Source organism: Penicillium soppii, assembly GCF_028829465.1.
Source record: "Penicillium soppii strain IBT 18220 chromosome Unknown utg000007l, whole genome shotgun sequence".
Lineage (NCBI taxonomy): Eukaryota > Fungi > Ascomycota > Eurotiomycetes > Eurotiales > Aspergillaceae > Penicillium > Penicillium soppii.
The window spans coordinates 3,414,906-3,436,020 of NW_026643237.1; the positions used below are offsets into that span (position 1 = coordinate 3,414,906).

Here is a 21,115-nt window from a genome sequence, read left to right on the forward strand (position 1 = left end):
ATTATTGTTGGATCCTGTGGAATGCCCATGTCATGGCTGTAGAATGTACGGCCAGGTTTCGTAAGTCCAGTCGAGTCGATTTGACAGCCACATATTTGGACTCCGGAGTTTTCCACACTTTCAGCCGTGACGCTCATATTTACGGTGTTGGAAAAAGCTAGCTAGCAAAAGAAAAGGGGGATTGTAGTCCCGACAATGAAGAAGCACAATGCCATTTTATTTGCCCCGCTCTTGGCGCCCAATGCAACTAAAATAAAACCAAGATATATCGATAAAGGGAAGTGTTTAAAGAAGAAATAAAAACTCCAAGACCGAGTCCATTTACATACTGGTAGGCATAAGTTAGTAGGTGCTTCCTTGGCTTGAGTGGGTGATACTAACCGCTCGACGGGGTTCAGACCGAGAACCCGCATGCCGTTGTTCAGAACCTGGCGGGCCGAAGCATACAAGGCCATACGGGCCTGCTTAACATCGGGCTCGCTGCCGATGACCTTCAGGACATCATAGCTGGAGCTCAGCATGTGTGTCATGCGGAACAGATAGCTTAGGACAGTGATGGGCTCAAGAGTCTTAGCAGTGTTCAGGAGCACGTCGGGCCACTGGGCCAATAAACGGACCAGGTCAACGGCATGCTGCTCAGTCAAGAGATCAAAGTTGGCATTGACCAGTTCGTTCACATCCAACTCGGATTTGCGGGTCATTGAGCAGAGACGAGCGTGAGCGTACTGAAGGTATGGGCCAGTGTCACCTTCGAAGGATGTCATGGCGTCCAAGTTAAAGTCGTAGCCGTTGACACTACAGAAAAAAAAAGAAATCAGCATGAAATTCATATTAGAAACCGGGAAAAAAGGAGTTGCACATACCGCTTGCCAGTCATATCTTGCACCATGACGGAGGTGATACCCAGAGTATCGGCTGTCTTCACGGGGTCCTCGACTTGCGCATACTTGACATCGTTCTTCTTCATGACTTCATGCATCTTGTCACCGACATCGCGCAGGATATCATCCAAGAATTTGACAGTACCCTTACGAGTACTCATACCACGGACCATACCGAAGTTAATGTGCTGACAACGAGAGGCCAGATCCTTGTGGCCCATGAGCTCGGTGACCTTGAAAAGCTGAGCCAAGTGGAGATCCTGTTGGGAAGCAACGACATAGATCATCTTGTCGAAGTGGTACTCATCATCACGCTCGGTAATGGCACCGATGTCGCGAGTCAGGTAGAGGGGAGTTCCATCCTTGCGAACAATGATAGCCTTGCCCAGCTTCTTAGCACCGTGCTTGGTGAAGTCAACAATCACAGCGCCTTCGGAGCTCTCGGAGACACCAGCCTTCTCCATAAGCTTGTAGGCATCGGTCATGCTCTCAGATTTGATCTGAGATTCACCGGAGTATACATCGAAGTCGATGTTGAGACGGGCGTAGGTCTGCTTATACTTCTCGATACTGAGTTCACGGAACTTGCGCCAGAGAGCAAGAGCTTCGGGCTCGCCGTCCTCCATGCTCTTGAAGTAGCGACGAGCTTTTTCGTCCTCGCTGACATCCACGAGCTTGGCGAGCTGTGCCTCCAACTCAGCAACGTCCTCGCTTTTCTCTTTCTTGGTCTTGATTTGTTCCTTCAGCTCCTTGATGGGGCCATCCTGCTCGCTGACGAGAGCGTTGACCTTGACATAGACATCGAACAGGTGGTTAATGGGGTCTTTAACAAGAGCATCCTCATTACCGAAGTACTTGAAGCCATTGGCCAAAAGGCCGTACTGCTTACCCCAATCACCCAGGTAGTTCATCTTGATCACATTCCATCCCATAACAGTGTAGATGTTGGCAAGGAAACCACCGATGATAGTGCTGCGCAGGTGACCGGCGTGGAAAGGCTTGGCGATGTTCGGCGAGGAGAACTCAATGATGATCTTCTTCTGGCCCTTGGAGGGGTCGGAGGGGTCCTTCTGACCCTGGTTGCCGTTTGTTCCATAAGCAGCCTTCTCTTTGAGAATGCGACCAAGAACAGTGTTCCTCAATGGTTGAGGTTTGCAGAAGAACTGCACATGAGGACCAAGGGCGGTAGGAGGGTGAATAAGATCGGATGCCGGGAAATTGGCCGCGACTTCGCTGGCTAGCTCCGCGGGGTTTTTCTTGATTTGGAGAGAAGCCACCTGGGGTAAAAAAGCGTTGTTAGTCCATGTAAAATACATAACATGCGAATAACTCAATGCGGCACAATGTGACGTACTGGCAATGAAAGGTCGCCCTTGTCTAGTGTGTTAGTCCACGCAACACGGGCATAGATCTTTTCGACGGGGACGCCAAGGTTTTTGCTGATTTCAGTCGCGATATGTTCACGGTAGATATCCATTGGGTTCAAGGTCGGGAAGCACCCGGGGATCTCAGACCGCTGGTCAGTCGATTGGAGGGACAGGGCCGCCACGGAGGCAGGGAGGGAAGTGGAGGCCATGATTGAAGATCGCGATGTAAACTGCGCGCGATGGGGTATTAGACACTTCAAGGAACGCGAAGTTGTAGGGGGAAAGCGCAATAGAGAAAAAATGGCTGTGAATCGCCGAGCCCCGCTTAGACAATGACCCATAAAGAGGGGGACTTCTCTCTTCGGGGGAATCTTTTTTTTGCCCTTTTTCTTTTTTTTTTCTGACTCACTGATTCACAGGGCGGTGGGTATTGTCACGTGAGCCTAGCTATACCTACTTATTTTTGGCCGTGAGAGTTAATTTTGGTCTATAAGTGGTTATATCCAATCTAAAAGGCGGGAGGAGTGGGAATTGCATTCAAATTTTAACAATACCCTTGTTAGACATAGATTTGTACCATTATATCGAAATCAGCGCTTGCTGGCAACTGAAATAGAGTTCCTAAACCTGCCTCGTTGACGTTCAGATTATGGTCATATTATTGAGGGTACGATGAATACATATTTCCATATTTAGCATAAGCTGCATCGATGTTATCATTCATATTTGGTTGTTCTAATCGTTTTCATGACTGGAGAGATTGAACTGTTCAATGTTAGACCAATATCGTATACTCGCTATCTGACCAATCATAGCATGGCTCCCGTTATATATGACATCACCATCCAGGTTTCTTGATATTCGTACTCTGTACATCTGTAGGACTTTGCATTTTCATTTCTACTCTTAGCTGATATTTCACTGCATATAGTCACATCCTTACAATGGCCAAGGGTAGTCGGGAATCGGCTTTGACAAAGTCTATACAGTCTGCGTTGACCCGTGACCCGGATCGCTTCAAGAAGACTACCTTGGGGAAGGTGCTTGCTTTTTTCTCGGTGCGTAAAATCAAATTGATACGATACGAGAAAGAAACTTTTGGGCGACTGCGGTATGAAGTCTGGGAATTCGATCAAGGTGAATACCAAGCAAGCTTTCATACAACGAGAGGACAGCCTCCGTTGAAGGCGATGGGAGATTTAGGTTATTCGGGCTCGGTGAGAAAACATGACCGATCCTAGACTTGATCCACTCTTACTAACATTTTGCGGACGTTCTTCTCTACATTTGACACCCGTTTGCTCGTCAAGAGCTTACCACGCCATTTCGAATATTCTTTCTTCGAAAATGATCTTCTGGAGCCTTATGTCGAATATATGTCTCAGCACCCAAATTCATTGTTGATATGGATTACCGACTACATATTGGCGCCTTACGTCACGCTAGGCACACTATTTGGTTGCACTCCAGCCCGTCACATGGTCATGGAAAACACCATGTGCGGCCGAGAAGATGATCCAGCCGCCGACAAGTGGGAAATTTACGACTTGAAACCAATTGATTACTTTTATCCCGAACGCGATTTGATACCAGAGTCTTTAGTGAGCCAGGAAACACTCGATAAGTTAGCAGATAGCTTTAACGATAAGCTTCATCTATGCCGTGCAGACTACGAAGCCTTCTGGGAAATGATCCAGGACGATACTAAGTTTCTACAAGATGCCAATGTCGTTGATTACTCTCTGCTTCTTATACGAATACCTTCAGCCTCAGATGTTTCAGTTAAGGGGCGGAAGAGTCCTTGGCGACTAGGGCTGCCGTCCGCTGACGGAAAGTGGAAGTATCGTGCATCTGTACTGGACTTTTTCTGGGCTCGTCATAAATTCCAGCCTCTGGCACTTTCGGGTGTGGTACAAACATTTAATGTTGTTGGAAGACAGGGTCCTATGACTATCACAACGACTCCGAGCGAATATCGGGAGAAATTCTTGGCCATGGTTGAGGAGATAATCGAAGTGCATTGAATAGTATTCTGACCTCCGAAGATGAGTGTTTCATTTGAGGTGGATCTCGAAGTCACTATTGACTTGATCATACAACAGCAATTATGTGATGGAAGGACAAAGGCCCAGGGCCACGATCTTTTCCTCTTTGTTCTAAAATTTCAAACACCGTTCAAACCACATAGGATCAACAAAAATCATTGTAATAACAAACCCTTTGTTCCCAGCCTTGGAGCTCAAAGGCAGTAGTTTCGGCTGGGTACTATTTGTATCCTAATGTCGAAGATTTAAATGACCAGGGTACCCCCCAGATTATACCAGAGCTATCATCCCAGAGATGAGTCAACACACTGTTTTCACAGTTCCCTATAATTCAAGACAGTCACAAATTTGACACAAGCTAACCAAAATGTCCTATTATATAGTCGCTCACAAGGGCGATATTGGTGTGCCCAAGGATTCAAAGTGGATCAATATCGTCTTCAAACCCAGTGAGTACTTTTACATGCGCACTGATAAGGCAGCGATCAACCGGGTTATCGAACGTCTCCTAGAAGGAACGTTCAATTTCACCATGAAACCTCTAGATAAATGCCAAAGATGGTGTATTTCACTTCCGGTCCCTCGCTGGAATGGATCGGACGAAGATTCAAGGGAAGCAGCTTTAGAACTTGCACAGTGGTACAAGGAGCAGATTCTCGCGGGGAATGCAACTATCAACAGAGCGCTACTTTTTAATCGGCAACCGTTCAACGCAGGTAAGGCATGTTGCAGGAATAATACCTGCAACCGAATTTTGCATCCAGAACGATATAAGAAACCTGAACAGAATGAGAGGGAGATTGAGATTGAGAGGGAGAATGAAACGAAGATTGAGACAAAAATTGGGATGGAAGTTTTTCCTATTGACAACGGCCTTTTTTATTATGAGCTACAATAGAGGCAAGTTCTGGAAATGCTATTTCATATCCAGACCGTATAAACAAAAGCAGAGTGTTACCACTCGGCCCTGAACCCCGATTAAGATACTATTTGTGTACACCGATTGCCTAGCCTCCTCGGGGCCTGTTTAACAGGGTAAATCCAAACGAATTGGTGCATAAAAGGCAGACAAAGCTTATAGCCTGATACAATTATAAGGCTCTCTTAGAAATTAGCCTAGTGCAGCTTGCTTTTTTCACATGAAAGTGGTTATTTAATCAGCACTGACTAGCAGCTTAACTACTTACTACCCTTCGTAGTGCTATACCTGGGTGTGTGTATTTAGTGAGTTGGGTTTTCGTGCCTGCAGGGTTGATATAGCCCTCTTGAGGAGCGAACTTGACTGGTCTACTCTACTCCGCACACTACGACGTACGTATATAAACGCCTCCTGCATGCCAAGACTTAATTGACTTGTTCCACGTTGCACTTCCCCACTTCGTCGATCCTTCAAACCCTAAAATCCTACACATCTAGTACATTTATTTACCTTGCTATTATGTTCAATACGTTTAGTCTATGTAATACACATTGGTATCTGCATGGGCTACCTGAGCCTCAACGAAGGCCCTTTGGAATGCAGATTTTCGCTAAGGCACACTACGAAGCTCTTTTAGTTCAAGTGCTGGGCGTGGAAGGCTACTTTTCTTAAACTCCACCCACCATCACTGGACGATTTGGATGCTGAACCAATCTAGTTGCTCTACTCTCAGTTACCAAGATTGTTACCAGCTGGTTCCGCATTTATAGGACCGCTGTATTTGTTTTCTCCCACTTTGAGCTAAGCCAGAATTTAAATCAAGAAGGATTTTTCTTGAATATTACCATTTCCCTTCTTTCTTCTGCTCCCTGTTCCACGCCCTCTAGGAAATATTATCAACCAGCTTCTAGGCTTGACGGGAGGGAAAACCGGCTAAGAGAGGAATGGTAGTTTCACCACTCTCCGAGCTCGACATTTTCTACTGTAAACTCTATCTCTCTTGTCGGAACAGTATAAGAGAAATATTTCAGGTATGATTTTTTGCAGGGAGCTGGATACTTAATTTGGTTATCATTTTCTACAGTCTTCGTTTATTCGTTTTGATTTACATCAGTAAATGTAGATTTACCAGGTTGAAGGGGGCTGCGTAGAGTGCGGCCGGCAAAGCTTGTGATATCAACATTTGCAGAGAATTGAATGTGGTATATTGGGGTCGTGAAGGTTCGAATACAAAGAGTGTAGGGCATAAACGCATGATAGAGGATGATGTATTCAAGTGCGGGTTTGCTCCTTGAAGTGCTTCATCTCCACCCATCCTTCTGGGTCGCCATTGTGGCTGAGGATAGTGTGAGGTGTCTCCGGCTCGTCTTCGCCGAATCTGGAGAGAGATTCGGACGATGAGGCATCCACGGTATCGGGTGATATTGGCCCATGGCCTTTGTGAGACGAAATAGATATCGTTGTCGTGACGATCGGAGGCGCGGCTGACTGGGTTGCTCGGGTAGTCGAGACAAACTGGCCATACTCGTTATATAGCTTATATTGGGGCTGGCTGCGGTTGCCGGTGGATTTGATGAACCGGTGGGTCAGAGGTCGGAAAAGAGGCCAGACGGGTGGAATTGACATTGTGATCAGAACAAGCCACTCTTCGACTTCACCCCAGCGGAAGAGAATCCCTACACCGTCTGTGGAAAGTTAGTGGTTTCGATCTGGAGATGATAATGGCATATGCATAGATGGTGCACTGCTTACATGAAGAGTCATCGCTCATAATAAACTTGGCTGCCCAAGTTCTGACAATTGCAGCAGCGCCGGCAAAGACACCACATCCCATGAGAAAACTTAATCCCCATTTCAACTTTCGATCAATGCGCAAAGGAACCAACATGGTTATAGGGATGATGGCGAGATAGATATCAGAGATAGCAGCCACGGCACCAACAAAGTAGGTGTAGTATACGCTCTTTGCATGGTCACACTGTCCTTGTCGAAGAGGATCCCAGAGCGCACTTGGAGGACTGCATTGAAACCAAACGAGCAGAATCTGTGGAATGTTGAGAACGATGTTCAAGCCGGCGACGATGATAAGGCTGCGTCGGATCTTAGGGTCTATGATACGAGATCTGTTAATAAACTGGAAAACTTAAGAAAGAAATGCCCCTGCATACTACTCTGTGAGTTCATTTCAATCAAGAATGCAGCAACCGCAACCTTGCCGGTCGGAATTGCCAGGTTGAAAAAGAAGACCGTGATCCATGTGAACAGAAGGAAGTTGTGTAGTTCGCCCACTCCCTGCACAATTGTGATGTGGTTTCCTAGGCCGTGGAGAACAGATATGATACCGAATATTTGGGTGAGGGCAGTGAAGAGCTGATGGCCAATTAGTATAGCAATTGGAGGAGGGTATAGAAGCTTAATTGTCATACCCAAGCGATTAGGGCCCATATCAGGGATGTAGTTCCAAATTTGTTCATTCGAAGCCGAACATACACTCGCAATGCTATAAATATAGTAGCAACAACGCCTAGGGCAAGACCCAGGCGAAGGTCGCCGGGCCCACGGCCCCCATACGCAGGGAAGCTCTCATGAAGACCCATGATAGAAGGAGTGACAGGACTGATAGGTAAAGACTGGAATGACAGGACCCATTTTTTGAAACCCTACGGGCAGATTATCGAGCGGCTAGGCAGGTTATATATTTAATTCCATGGCGAGTCATTCCCATCGGCCGAGGGTTAAAGCGGAGGTCCCCGTTCACAGTGCGGATCGCGTTTGCCATTCATAAATCCGATGTGAAAACTCCCCTGTGGGGAATGAGGGTCGCTGCACGAAGTAGTACTAGTTACATAGTGAACAAAAGGCTTAAGTGGTAACAAGAAAGCGGCCTAGTCCGATGGAGTGGATATGAACTATCGACACAACGAACGAGATGTCAAAGCGGATTCCAAATCCACTGGTTCACTACGCCACCAAATTGTATGATATTATGCTACAGTGTCTTTATCCAGTTAGATTGAGTTATTGTTGTTCAGTGTAAAAGCAAGAAACCAAAACATTCACAGCCGATCTTACCATTGAGGGACATGAACTAGCTCGTAGCTTAGTAGACTATTGCTGTCTGTCCGGCCAATCATGAAAACAATAGGTAGCTCATCCTGGAAGATCACCAGTTTGTAGAATATTCTCTAATTATATTCATTATCAAACCCCGAAGAATGCTCTAAGTCCATTCCAGGGTTCAGTAGCGGTCAATGCATCGGGCATTACTACCCCTGATGCATTGCATTTAGTTCTAACCAACTACATACATTTGTACGAAGAGCTGTAGTATAACTAGCACAACGTGGTTCGTATATACCTAGTGTGCGCTCAGATCTATAAAATAGTCAGAAGTTTATTAACTACTATGCATGAACCAATACAAATTTAATAAACACGAGACTCATAACCATATTAACAATATTAGAACTCTAACAAGAGAAACCCCTCGAAGCGAACACCTTCTTAATTCATTCGTGCGGTCACTTCGGGTCTCTTTTAGCCGCGTATGGCTCTCCACCCTTTTCTCTGCCATGGATCTTCCGTGGAGAAGCGAAAAATTGACTCGTCTTTCCTAGTCTTGGCTCGGAATTTTATCAATCTTTTGTGGACTTAGCACCGTGTAAGACTCCACCTTAAACTGCTTATGCCTCACTATATTATTAGGGACACCACCATAGAGGTTCCATGATTCAGGGAATACTATCACACCACTTGAAGTGTTATCCAATGACCCATAAAATGTGGCTTCAACGGGCATTTGCTCTTAGGCTTTCACCCAGGTCTCCTGCCCACTTAGGCAACCTCGGCTTGTGCAATTGTTCCAACTGCCTGTGGACCGCTGATCTTTTCGATATAAGGCCGATCAATCATCCATGGATATTGAACCTGCCATTGCATCTCGTTCCATGGAACAAAAATCAAAATATCAATCCGATTTCAATAGTGCAAAACAAAGTCTTCGAGGGTTGACGGAATATCCCTGGCAAATGTTGAAAATTTATTAGGGCTGCGCTCAAGGTCTGTGTTTTGATTTCTCATTCCACAACCGACTCGGATAACATAACCCATGGAATCGCTGCCCAAGTAGCTATTTTATCTAGACTTGGAGGCACACCCAGGTATTTTAGAACGGGTTCATGTGCATATATCTCGTAGAACCCTGCTAACCTCAAATATAATACTCAAAGATACCCCCACCCCCATGGAAAGAGGTGTCCCATATCATAAAACCTTTGCCAGGACCGATGACTAGAGTGCGCAATTGGACAGACGTATGAGGAAGAACACATACTATAATGATTAGACGTCCAGCAAAAATTAAGAATGTGAATATTAAAACCGGGATCAAAACGGATAGTTCAACCATCCGAATGCCGAGGGAACTCAATCCCTATCGCGGCTTGGGGTCTATAGACATATCTACCAACACCATTCCGAATATATACCAAACTTCACAGGCCAAGTCGGTTCAACGTGACAGTTTTATGTAGAGAGGCAGAACTAAATGCAACAACTTTTTCGTCGATCCGCAGATCGCTTAGAAGCAGAAGACCTGGTCCTCGAGCTTGCTGACCGGACGAGCCTTGGTGTAGCCGAGAGCCTCGGTGGACTTCTTCATAGCGCTGACCATGGGAGGAGGACCGCAGAGGAAGATCTTGACGTCGGCGGCGGGGGCGGGGAGGCGCTCCTGTGAAGTTTAATTAGCGATGAGAGTAACACAGCCAGACACGGCAAACATACCTTGATCATATCGGGAGTGACGAAGCCGACACCACCGGTCCAGCCCTCAGGTGGGTTGTTGAGAACGTAGTAGACGCGGAATCCATCGTCCTCCTTCTCCAGCCCCTCGAGCACTTCCCTGAGCAGGATGTCGTCGGGGTTGACGTTGGCGAAGATCAGGTCGACCTTCGTGGTGTCATTACCACCATTGCGGGGACGGTTGCGGATGATGGCCTTGATGACTTGCAGCATGGGGGTGATACCAGTGCCACCGGCGATCATACCAATGTGACGGCACATGTTGGGAGTGTAGACCATAGCACCCTTGGGGCCGCGAACCTTCAGGTTGTCACCGATCTTCAGGGTAGTCAGGTACTTGGAAATGTTACCCTGGGGGTAGGCCTTGACGAGCAGGTCGAAGTAACCGGCCTCATTGTCGGAAGAAATGGGCGTGTAGGAGCGGACAACCTCCTTGGGCTGACCTTCGATGGTAGCGGCGAGAGAGATGTGCTGACCGATGGGGAGGCCGAGGATGTCGGTGGGACGGGGCAGGGCAAAACGGTAGATAGCGACATTGTGCGAGATCTCGTTCTTCTCCTTGAGGACGAAGTTCTGGAACTCGGTAGGATTCAGCACCTTACGGGGCTCTGTGATCGGTCAGATTAGCTGGTTCAATTGATTCGGTGATTTCACGTACTGTTGCTGAAGACCAAATACCCAGCAAGAATTCCAGCAACTGCGATAGCGTAGGTAACAAATTCGGGTTTGATAGCGTAGACAGCCGCGACGAGCAGGGCCGAGGGGGCGAGGGCCGTGCCGATGTTGGCGAAACTTGGAGAGAATTAGCCATTGTACAAGATTGAAAACTGAGTATTCACAAGGAACTCACCTCATTATGACAGAAAACTACCGGAGACGTGGACAGAGTTGAAGAGAAGAGAAGAGGAAGAAGAGAAGAATGAAAAGCAATTATTAAATGAGGGGGGTTCCGCCGCCCAACGGAAATTCCCATTGGGGTCAAACTTCCCCGGTCTACGGAGTACGAGGTATTGACATTTGATCTTCTTCTTCGTATTGTGATATATTACCATTTTTGTTCATAGCATAGCGGATTCATTGCCTTTCCTTTGTTTACCCGCATTCACACAATCATATTGATTTCATCATGCCCGAAGTGCCAGCTTTCAATCTTACGCCTCTGGACCATCAACTCCTGGCTATGACCGATGAGGAATTTGTATATCATGACTGGGATGAACTGAAAGAAATCATCGGTAAGTGATCACATGTCTCCAAATTCCCCCGCTCGACAGTTCCCCTCATTCCGCACTACAGCACGAAATGACCTTGGTGCCCTCAAGCGAAAGCCCTCCGATCTGCGCCGATACCTGGCCTGGTCAGCGGAGACCAAAGCCCAGTACGGATCGATTATAAACTACATTTGCCAGCGGCGATTGCAGTGGCAGTTGCCGGATCCTACCACCGGCATTGACTCCGCGGTTATTCAACAAAGCGGGCCCCTGGCTGCTTTCAAGAACCCGCGCCCCTTTGCCGATCCCGAGGATTATAAGATCCTCCGCAATGACTGGCCTTATGGCCTCACTCCCGGCATTTCGCACCTGGTCGTGTGGTTGCGTACTCCTATTCCCGTGCAATCTGGGGAAGGCCACTTGACTGATGAATCTCGGGCTATGATCAACGGTTTTGTGCAAAAGACATTTGTCGACCGATTGGCTAAGGATCCATCGTTTTCGGACCCTGCTTCGCATGTGCTATGGTTCAAAAATTGGGTTGGTTTGCAGAGCGTCAGAGCACTTGAACATGTTCATATTCTGGTGCGCGATGTTCCAGATGATATCTTGTTCGAATGGTCGGGCGAGTGACCAATATATACCACCACTGACAGACAACACATAGATCATTGTCTTTGAAATAAAAAAACAATATCAAAAATTTAATAAACTTTAACTTGACAATTGGAATACTACATTGCGAGGATTGAAATGAAGATGATATGATATAAGAACCCGGTATCAGACGCCAGCTAGCCAGTCCATCAAAGCAAAGGAGAATTACAATATACAAAGAGCGCAAAAGATCACGTCTTCTGCTCCTCCACAAACTTCAGGGCCTCCTCCCTCGAAACTACATCAATTGTACTGGCCTTTTGCCGGAAGCTGACACCGTAACACTTCTCGGCCACATGCAGCATCTCCGGTCGGAAAGTGGTGCAAATGAATTGTCCGTTAGTAGAGTCCGAGATAGACTTGAGCATCTGCGCAACGGCTGTCCGGTACTGGGCGTCCAGGTTGGCGTCGATCTCGTCAAATAGATAGAATGGCGCGGGATCGCAAGCCTGGATGGCGAAAACAAGTGCAAGGGCGCAAAGACCTGGTAGATGTCGTTAGAAAGTAAAACAAGAGGAATCACAGAAATAGCTTACTCTTCTGTCCACCACTGAGCTGCTGGATACGTTGCTGGTCATCGTGCTTGCTATTGAAGCTGACACTGATACCCACACCAACATAGTTCTCAACACTCTGGCGGGCGTCCTCGTCATCGGAGTCGACCTCTTCGCCAGGTCGCGCAGTATGGTCTGTCTTGCGTTGGATGATGAGACGACCACGACCAGCTGGAACAAGCTTTTCGAACACATTGTGGAACTCCTTGGAGACCTGTTTGAAGGTCCGCTCAATAGCCTCATCCTTACGCTGATCAAGGACCGAAATGAGGTCATCGATGGACTTTTGTGATGCATCCAGCTCGGAACGACGAGTAGTCAAAGTCTCACGCTGTTTGGTGAAACTGTTATATTGCTCAAACGCCTTCTTATTGACATGAGAATACTTCTTGAGAGCCTCGTTGGTCTTGTGGAGCTTCTTGACAACAGTGTTGGAGTCGGTGTTTTGGTACTTCGTGAATGCCTCATCGGGAAGAACACCCAGGGAACGAATGTTGGCCGCACATTCAGCAGCTTGCTTGGTGAGCGCTGCCTTCTTCTGCATGCTCTTCTCCATACGACGCTGGTGCTTCTCAATAGAGCGAGCAAGCTCTTCGATCTCTCGTCGGGTCTCTGCATTACGTTGTTGCAGCTCCACGACGCGAGCAGTGCCTTCCTCGATTGAGGTGTCAACTTGCTGCAGCCGTGTGTTGAGTTTCTCCAAGGCCTTGCCCAGGCGCTTCACTTCGCGCTGTGTCTCTTTCAGGTTGCCCTGGACCTCTTCGTCCGCAATGTCAACGTCTCTGTTGAGAAGTTGATCAAGACGAGGGTTGAGGTTCTCTCGAAGCTCGACTTCCAGTACTGACTTGCGGGCCTCGAGCTCGCTGCGCTGGCCGGAAAGCTCTTGGTATTGGCGACGAAGTTCTTGTACTGTGCTGCTCAAGGTTTCCAGTCGCTGCTCCTCTTCGCCGGTGAGAGCTTTCTGGAAAGGCGTCGATAATTCCGCCTGGAATGAACTGACTTGGTCGTTCAAAGCTGCAAGGTTGGACTCCAATGTCCGAAGGGCACGGCGTTTGGCGTCGAGAGTACCATTCTTCTTCTCAAGGAGATCACGTTTGCCACGCAGTTCTTGTCGCAGAGGACCACTGCTGTTCTGGACTTGGTGTCTTTGCTGTTCAAGCTTCTGCAATTCACCTATAGCCTTGGTAATTTTCTGCTCGAGTTGCTCCAACTCCTTTCGGATTTCACTACCACGGCTCTTCTTCGTCTCAAACTCATCTCGCCACTTTCCTAGTCCCTTGACTGCCTCCAATCGCGAGGAGCGAGAGTCGTGGTATCCACCAGTCAAAGCACCACGCTTGTCTGATCTATCACCTTCAGGGGTGATAGCATTGACGCCATGGCTGCGCGCGTACTGCGATGCAACTTGCAAGTTGGGGCAGATAATAGTCTTGCCAAACACGTGCTGGAAGGCTCTCTCGTATGCTGGGTCATACTGCAACTTCTCGATCATCGGTATTGTGTCACTGGCGCGGGGCATGTTCAAAGGTCTGGATCGAAGTCTGTTCAAAGGCATAAAGGTCACACGGCCGGCTTTCTCCTTTTGGAGAATCTCCAGGACAGCGGTGGCGGTCTCGTCGGTGTCAACGACATAGTGGAATAGACTCTGTCCAGCGGTGACTTCGACGGCGGTGCGATACCTCTCATTCACATCGAAAAGCTCGGCAAGAGTACCGTAAACACCCTCAAGGTTATACTGGCGCTTAATGCGGCGCACGGCGGCTGTTCCGCGGCTTGTGTTGTTATCCATCATCGACGAGAGATTGCGCTCAGCCCGATCGACTTCCTGGGATGCGTTACTGAGGACAGAGTCCAGCTTAGCCTCTTCTCTCCAGAGCTCCCTGCAATAAAGTCAGCACATGTGGTACTCGCAATTACCCATATAACCTACTTTCTCTGGTCCATCAGACGATCTCTTTCATCCTTAGCATGTTGCACCTTTTCGTCCACAGAATGCATTGTGTCGCCTCGGCCATCAATCTGTTCACGCAGGCGTTCCGTCTCGGGCTCGAGGGCAGCAATTTCGGATTCCAGCTCCTGGATATCTTCTTGTGTTTGAGAGACAACACCCTGAACAGATTTGATTGAGTTATGGGTCTCGCGAACTTCCATGTTCAACCACTTGTCACGCTCGGACTTGTTCTTGAATCGGGCGTTCCGGCCCTGCTTCGCGTACAATCGCTGGCGGGATGTTTCGGCGTCTGTGAGCTGGGACTTCACAGTATCTTCTTGGTCCTTCAGCGCATTGAATCGAGGGAGAATTTCTTGGTGTTCGGCTTCGCGCTCACGGATGGCCCCTTGAACAGTCGTTAGGTCGGCATCGTATCGCGATTTCAGTGCCTGCGCGGCGGCCTGGTTGTCAGAGAGAGCCTTGGCCTGGAGTTCGTTTTGGGCCAAGATCTTGGATGCTTCACGGCGCTCGTCTTCAAGCTGAGCCTTATCAACCTTTAGGAACTCAATCTGCTGACGGCATTCGGCGATCTCAGCATCAATCTGAGCCATGGCCTTTTCGCCTTGAATAAATTGGTTGCGGTTATTATCGGCATCCTCAACGCCATTTTGCCGGCGCTCATCGATTTCGTTAAGGACTTTGCCGATCTCCTGCTGTTCTAACGAGTAAATGGTGTACTCTAAGCAACGACGTTCCTTATCCTTGTCCTGGTAGCTTCGCAGTTCGTCCTTCTCTTCTTCGAGTTCAGCAAGTCGCTCATTAATGTAGTCAAGAAGTTCGTCAATCTTGGTGCGCTTGCTGTTGGTTTCATTCATGATTTTGAGAGACTCCGACCGACGTGCTTCGTAGACCTGGGTACCAGCGACCTCCTTGAGCAAAACTAGCCGCTCGGAGTCCTTCATGTTGGTCAATGCAGTGACTCGGCCCTGCGGCACAATATAGTAAGGGTTGGACCGAGAGAAACCAGCAGACTCGAGGAGGTTCATGACATCGTTCTTGGTGGCATTCTTGCGGTCAAGAGTATATTCGTCCTTCTTGATACCGATTGTACGGCGGAGAACAAGCTCGGGCTTGCCGGTAGGAAATCGATCGTCGGAATTATCGAAGATGATTTCGACATAAGCGGACATCACAGCGGAACCGGAACCTTCCTGCTCGAGGTCAGCCAATCTAATCTACAGATCAATGGGATGGTACATAACATACGTGCAAAAGAGCTTGACGCTCCTCTCTACCGAGATGGGTGTAGGCATCGCTCAGGACAAAGCGAATGGCCGCGAAGAAGTTACTCTTGCCAGATCCATTGCGGCCGACAATGACATTGTGTTTGGGAGAAAATGGCTCGATAACGGTTTGGTCCTTGTAGCTAAATAATGCAGCAAGTCAATACACGTTCTCCAAGTCAAATATACTAGGTTGGAGGGGTGACATACCTTTTGAAGCCTTGGATGATGATCTGCTTCACATACATCTTGAAAGAACACGCGCGACGCGATGATCAATTAGAACACCCCCGGCATAACGCGCCTGGCGCAAAAAGAAGAAATTCAACGATGCACCTGGCAGAAAAAAATCTTGCAGACCTCCCTGCCAACGAAGAAATAATGACCGAGGGGTATCGTGGGTTTGTTGCGACTAGCAGAGATATTCAGTACGCGAGGAACGAAATCAGCGCGTCTCGTTGGGCGCGGGGTTCTGCCGGGCGGTCAGCTATTTTTGGGCCACAGAAAAAAAAAACCTTGGGGACGACGGGCGAAATCACATATCTACGTTCTCGACATTGAAGTTCCAGAATGGCTTCAAACGAGAATTCTACCCCGGCAACCGGAATTGCCGACGGTCTTGCGCCGTCGCACACCTATGTGCCCAACGAAGGCTATGTGAACCCCGATAACGCAGACTCCGCTGAGGCGGGGCAAGATCTGCCCGAAAATTATGAAGAAGATGAAGAAGACGAGGACTACGACGATATTTTCGACGAGGAATTGGATCGCGAAGATATCTTGTCCTCTGACAACAGCGATCTCACAAAAGCCTACAACCGCCAGCGCAGAATCAACGATCTCGCTGCCGACTCCAATGTGCCGAGATGGACCTACCCAAAGACGAACACCCAGAAGCCTACTGTGAACACCTCGGCCTCCATCGATGATCAAGTCAAGTCTCTCACTCGGCATGCGGGAAAGATCAAACTCGATGATCAACAAGCTGGTCTTTCGGGTCGCGCTGAGAAGGGCGCAGATAAAGCAGACCGAGCCACGTCGGAACAAGTGTTGGATCCTCGCACACGGATGCTGTTGCTGCAAATGATCAACAGAGGTCTTGTCTCAGAAATTCACGGATGTTTGTCTACCGGAAAGGAAGCCAACGTCTACCATGCCATGTCCATTTCGCAAGAGGACGACGAGGCTCCCCCGCTGCACCGCGCTATCAAGGTCTACAAGACAAGTATTCTGGTCTTCAAGGACCGTGACAAGTACGTCACTGGCGAGTTCCGTTTCCGTCAGGGATACAACAAGAGCAACAACCGGGCCATGGTCAAAATGTGGGCCGAGAAGGAGATGCGAAACTTGCGCAGAATCCACGCCGCTGGCATCCCCTGTCCCGAGCCTATCTATCTTCGTCTGCACGTCCTTGTTATGGGATTCATCGGTAGCTCTAAGGGCCTGGGTGCTCCTCGTCTCAAGGATGTTGAGTTCAGCATTCCCGAGCCTGAGACCCGCTGGCGTGAACTGTACATGGAATTGTTGGGCCACATGCGCGTTATGTACCAGACTTGCCACCTGGTTCACGCCGATCTGAGCGAGTACAACATTCTCTACCATAAGGAGCGTCTGTATATCATTGATGTCAGTCAAAGTGTTGAGCACGATCACCCGCGCAGTTTGGAATTCCTGCGCATGGATATCAAGAACGTTAGCGACTTCTTCCGCCGCAAGAACGTCATGACTCTCCCTGAGCGCACTGTGTTCAATTTCGTTATCTCTCCCGAAGGCCCGACTGAGATCACCGCCGGAAATGATGAAATGATCAGCGCCATTGACAAGCTACTTGTGGCTCGTGAAGAGGGCACCGATGAGCAGCAGGATGCGGATGATGTCGACACTGCCGTTTTCCGCCAACAATATATCCCCCAGACACTGGAGCAGGTGTACGATGTTGAGCGTGATGTCGAGCGTATCCGCGATGGCACAGGCGATGACCTTGTCTATGGAGACCTCCTGGCAGCTGGCAAGAAGAAGGATGCTGCCGATGCTGATGAAGACGCCGAGTCTGATGCAAGCGGTGGTGTCTCTGTGTCAGGATCTGGCTCTGATGACGAGGATGATCCATTCGCCAAGAAGCCTCCTCGGGGCAAGCGTTTTGAAGACAAAGACTCCAAGCGCGATCATAAGGCAAAGGTGAAGGAAGAGAAGCGCGAACAGCGGGCAAACAAGATGCCCAAGCACTTGAAGAAGAAGCTTGTTTCTTCGTCTGCGCGGAAGAAGCACTAAGCTCGCGGCCTTCTGACTTTATATCTCTTTGCATGTGCACGGGTGTTGCGAACGTTCACGCTCTGTGTTATACACCCGCTTGGCATGATTTGATGATGAAATGCATATATGGATGGAGCATTGGGCATTTGATACCTTGGTCTACACTTGATAGAAATGGGAAAATATATATTTGCAACCTTGGAACGAAACACATTGTCTTAGCCTACTTGAAAGCGAACGACTAAAAGTACTAAGTTATTACGAAATGAAATCGTTGAAACGGAGTACATGTAATTGACAAAATTAAACCCAAATGCCTATCGGAGCTCTCTTTGTAAGTCATTCCAATCCATCCACATCCTGAAACCCCCCACAAGAGCCAGACGACAGTGCGTACATCCTGAGCGACTGCCAAAGAGTATGCATCTGATGTACTAGAATCGGGTAGGGTAGTTGAGGATGTGTATAAAAGAAGGTCGGACCTATTGTGTTTTCGTCATTTAGGTCATTTCAGAAATCAGCATGGCATGGTCATATTGAATTAGTAAGAAGCGACTTGAAATGCCAATCAGATTCAATTTCCATCATAGTTACATGATGATTAGGAAAAGAACGGGTATTCGGGCAAGGATGGCGGGATGATTAAATGTTATAATTGAAAGGGAGTAAATACGATAGATTGAGGCGGTCAAGGGGCGTGCATTTGCGAAGCGGCTTTGTTCCTCAATTTGACTCTGGCATAAGCTTGCTCGATGAGATCTCGAGGCAAATCGGGAATATGTTCACCTTCGGCATAGCCTTGTGGAATTTCAGCCTTGACACCTCCCGAGGACTTATACCCATTCTCCTCAGGCACGTCGTCTTCAACAGGATCACCATCAAGGTGTCCGCCCGCGAGTCGAAGAAATTGTACTTGCATGGGTGCTAGGCCTACACCAGGCCATATGTCAGAGGGAAGAAAATCACCCTGGTCCACGCGGAAAGCATCACGAGCGGCTGCATCTTCATTATGGAGCAAGTCCAGTTTGTGCCGGGTTTCTCGGATTACTTTTTCCACGCGTTGCCGAACATGTCGCCGACGCGCTACCTCCAGCATTAAGCTATCATAGGCATTGAGGAATCCGTCGTACAAGGAGTGTAAGTCACATAGTTCTGCGAGGCCAGAGTTAATGCGATCGTTTTCCTCGTGCCACACGCGGGTGAAATTATGTGCCTGGGAAATATAACGGGGTAGACCATTCGAAGCGAGAGATGAGAGATGGCCGTGGACTTCAATAGTTGCATTGGAAATGGACAGTAGCACATCTCGCTGTGTTTGGACTTGTTCAAAAATAGATTCCATTTCAGTGATACGATCTTGGATCTCAATGACCACATCTTCTGCTTCAGGGGCATCCTTGATCAAGACAGTGACCATTTCCTGGTATTCAGCATCTGTCATTGGGTCGAGGGGAGCGTTGAGGTGAGCATTAATTTCCGCCCCAATGTTGGGCATCCCATCATTACTGCCGTCCACGCCGGTGGGCATATCGCCGGTGATGGACCGTGCGACAGCGCCTCCGCCATCGGTATGCTTCACAGCGGTCACACAAAGATCGAAATGTCGAACCAATGATTCCAGCAGAACAGCCATTTCTTGGGCGTGGGCCTCTAATGATTGGATCTGGCCCGGCATTGATGACAAAGTGAGGAGTCCGGAATCAGACGTAGAAGAAGAGGAAGATGTGATCGATAGACGGGATGACGCCAATTTAGTGGCGGTGTGATAGTGACGAAGCGACTGCCTGGTTGCGGCGAGCTCGTCATCGAATTCATGATTAGACGTGTCCAACTCGGCTCGTGCTGTGTTAGTCCGGTCGATAGAGGCTTTCAAGGAAGCATGTAACTCCTCAACACCCCGCTCATCAACAAAGTCATGTAAGGTTTTTTGCTCTTCATCCTCAGGTCTAAATGATGCATGGACAATGGTGCCACGCAAAAAATCCAGGGTACTCTTGAGCCGCGCATCAGCAGCATCAAGATTCTTCAATGCTACGGAGAATTCATCACGACCTCGGTATGATATCTGCTCAACCTCGGTTCGTACATCGTATAGCAGGCGAAGCTGGCTATTGAGCCCCCGGCGTAGGAAACCTGTCCGGGAACACACGATAACACTCTCCTCCAGGGATGAATGTGACGCCGTAACTATTTCGTTGGCCCGCCAGACATGGTTGATTGAAGCGAGAGATCGTTTGGCCCCGAGCAGATATGAGATCAGGGTGTCGACTGGAGGCAAGGACTTCCCATCGCCCGGTCCAGCTTCAGGGCGAATAGACGACAAGGAGGATTGGGATGACGCCATTACGCAGAGTAATCAAGTCAAGCCCAGTGATGGCACATCCAGATAAGAAAGACCGGAAGCGTCGGCGGAATTTTGAAGACCCAGGTCAAACTGCTACAGGGGAAAATTGTAATATCAGGTCGTCTGAGCCCTGTAGAAAGTTAGTTGGCTATTTGTTTCACCAAATCAGAACTACGATAGGCGCGGAGCATACCCGGATCTCCCACGGACCGGGAGCCTGATGCTAGGGTATAATGAGCTGAGCTCTATCATATGCAGATCAAGCACGAGCTAGCAAGCTGATTTGACGAACAAAAAGCTAGATAAAATAGGGGGCTCTCGGTCAAGACCTTCAACTTACGAAAAATTGTTATGGTTCAGATCAACATGAAAGCTGGGGGGAGTAGTGGGGACAAGTTGCCGTGTTAATTGGCGGTGTAAGATATGCCGAAGAGATGAGACAAACAGAAACAAACAAAGATTGAGATAAGTTAGTGAGATTACTAGTGCAGTTAGGGGGTTATCGTAAATAAGAAATGACGAATCAACAACCTGTCGGAAGCAAAGGAAGTTGAAGTTGAGGTGCGACGAAATACTGATGGCGCAATCAAAGATCCACTTTTTGGTCGTGATCTATCACGTGCTTTGAAATAAATGACTGTTCACCGCCTTTGATATTGGATTCGCCTTCCGTCACGCAATATTCCCCCAGATCTTTCGATGGCCTAATGTACCTTGTGGGACAAGATTGTGCAATACTTCTTCTATTTCAGGCTTTTCTTCTTTAAAATCGCAAAACCCATGCTCATCTTCTGTCAATTTTCTTTTTCCCCTCCGAATCTGTGTTATCTCACCCTGAGTCTTCTCTCAGGGTACTCACAACCACCTGGAT

The 21,115-nt window shown here is 48.3% G+C and overlaps 9 protein-coding genes across 9 annotated transcripts; 4 read left to right on the plus strand and 5 right to left on the minus strand.

Annotated features, from left to right (window-relative positions):
* Positions 1-321: 321 nt before the first annotated feature.
* N7529_010550 (arginine--tRNA ligase) lies at positions 322-2,589 on the minus strand (the record flags this gene model as incomplete). The annotated part of the gene is given in 5 exon segments (XM_057246077.1): positions 322-328; positions 382-795; positions 864-969; positions 988-2,158; positions 2,236-2,589. The coding sequence occupies 5 exon segments, from the start codon at positions 2,587-2,589 to the stop codon at positions 322-324; spliced, it is 2,052 nt and encodes a 683-aa protein (XP_057094340.1).
* Positions 2,590-3,192: 603 nt separating this feature from the next.
* N7529_010551 (uncharacterized protein) lies at positions 3,193-4,272 on the plus strand (the record flags this gene model as incomplete). The annotated part of the gene is made up of 2 exons (XM_057246078.1): positions 3,193-3,465; positions 3,559-4,272. The coding sequence occupies 2 exons, from the start codon at positions 3,193-3,195 to the stop codon at positions 4,270-4,272; spliced, it is 987 nt and encodes a 328-aa protein (XP_057094341.1).
* Positions 4,273-4,660: 388 nt separating this feature from the next.
* N7529_010552 (uncharacterized protein) lies at positions 4,661-5,191 on the plus strand (the record flags this gene model as incomplete). The annotated part of the gene is made up of 2 exons (XM_057246079.1): positions 4,661-5,009; positions 5,058-5,191. 2 exons carry the CDS (start codon positions 4,661-4,663, stop codon positions 5,189-5,191), a joined length of 483 nt encoding a protein of 160 aa, XP_057094342.1.
* A 1,293-nt stretch (positions 5,192-6,484) lies between these two features.
* On the minus strand, positions 6,485-7,809 carry N7529_010553 (uncharacterized protein; the record flags this gene model as incomplete). Its single annotated transcript, XM_057246080.1, has 4 exons — positions 6,485-6,897; positions 6,965-7,321; positions 7,381-7,582; positions 7,639-7,809. The coding sequence occupies 4 exons, from the start codon at positions 7,807-7,809 to the stop codon at positions 6,485-6,487; spliced, it is 1,143 nt and encodes a 380-aa protein (XP_057094343.1).
* Positions 7,810-9,791: 1,982 nt separating this feature from the next.
* On the minus strand, positions 9,792-10,867 carry N7529_010554 (cytochrome b5 reductase family protein; the record flags this gene model as incomplete). The annotated part of the gene is made up of 4 exons (XM_057246081.1): positions 9,792-9,941; positions 9,995-10,620; positions 10,671-10,804; positions 10,863-10,867. The coding sequence occupies 4 exons, from the start codon at positions 10,865-10,867 to the stop codon at positions 9,792-9,794; spliced, it is 915 nt and encodes a 304-aa protein (XP_057094344.1).
* A 271-nt stretch (positions 10,868-11,138) lies between these two features.
* Positions 11,139-11,856, plus strand: N7529_010555 (GIG1 family protein; the record flags this gene model as incomplete). The annotated part of the gene is made up of 2 exons (XM_057246082.1): positions 11,139-11,247; positions 11,309-11,856. The coding sequence occupies 2 exons, from the start codon at positions 11,139-11,141 to the stop codon at positions 11,854-11,856; spliced, it is 657 nt and encodes a 218-aa protein (XP_057094345.1).
* A 215-nt stretch (positions 11,857-12,071) lies between these two features.
* N7529_010556 (chromosome segregation protein SMC) lies at positions 12,072-15,895 on the minus strand (the record flags this gene model as incomplete). The annotated part of the gene is made up of 5 exons (XM_057246083.1): positions 12,072-12,364; positions 12,417-14,314; positions 14,365-15,575; positions 15,631-15,790; positions 15,858-15,895. 5 exons carry the CDS (start codon positions 15,893-15,895, stop codon positions 12,072-12,074), a joined length of 3,600 nt encoding a protein of 1,199 aa, XP_057094346.1.
* A 322-nt stretch (positions 15,896-16,217) lies between these two features.
* On the plus strand, positions 16,218-17,918 carry N7529_010557 (serine/threonine-protein kinase RIO1; the record flags this gene model as incomplete). Its single annotated transcript, XM_057246084.1, has 1 exon — positions 16,218-17,918. One exon carries the CDS (start codon positions 16,218-16,220, stop codon positions 17,916-17,918), a length of 1,701 nt encoding a protein of 566 aa, XP_057094347.1.
* A 670-nt stretch (positions 17,919-18,588) lies between these two features.
* Positions 18,589-20,244, minus strand: N7529_010558 (autophagy-related protein 17; the record flags this gene model as incomplete). Its single annotated transcript, XM_057246085.1, has 1 exon — positions 18,589-20,244. One exon carries the CDS (start codon positions 20,242-20,244, stop codon positions 18,589-18,591), a length of 1,656 nt encoding a protein of 551 aa, XP_057094348.1.
* Positions 20,245-21,115: the final 871 nt, after the last annotated feature.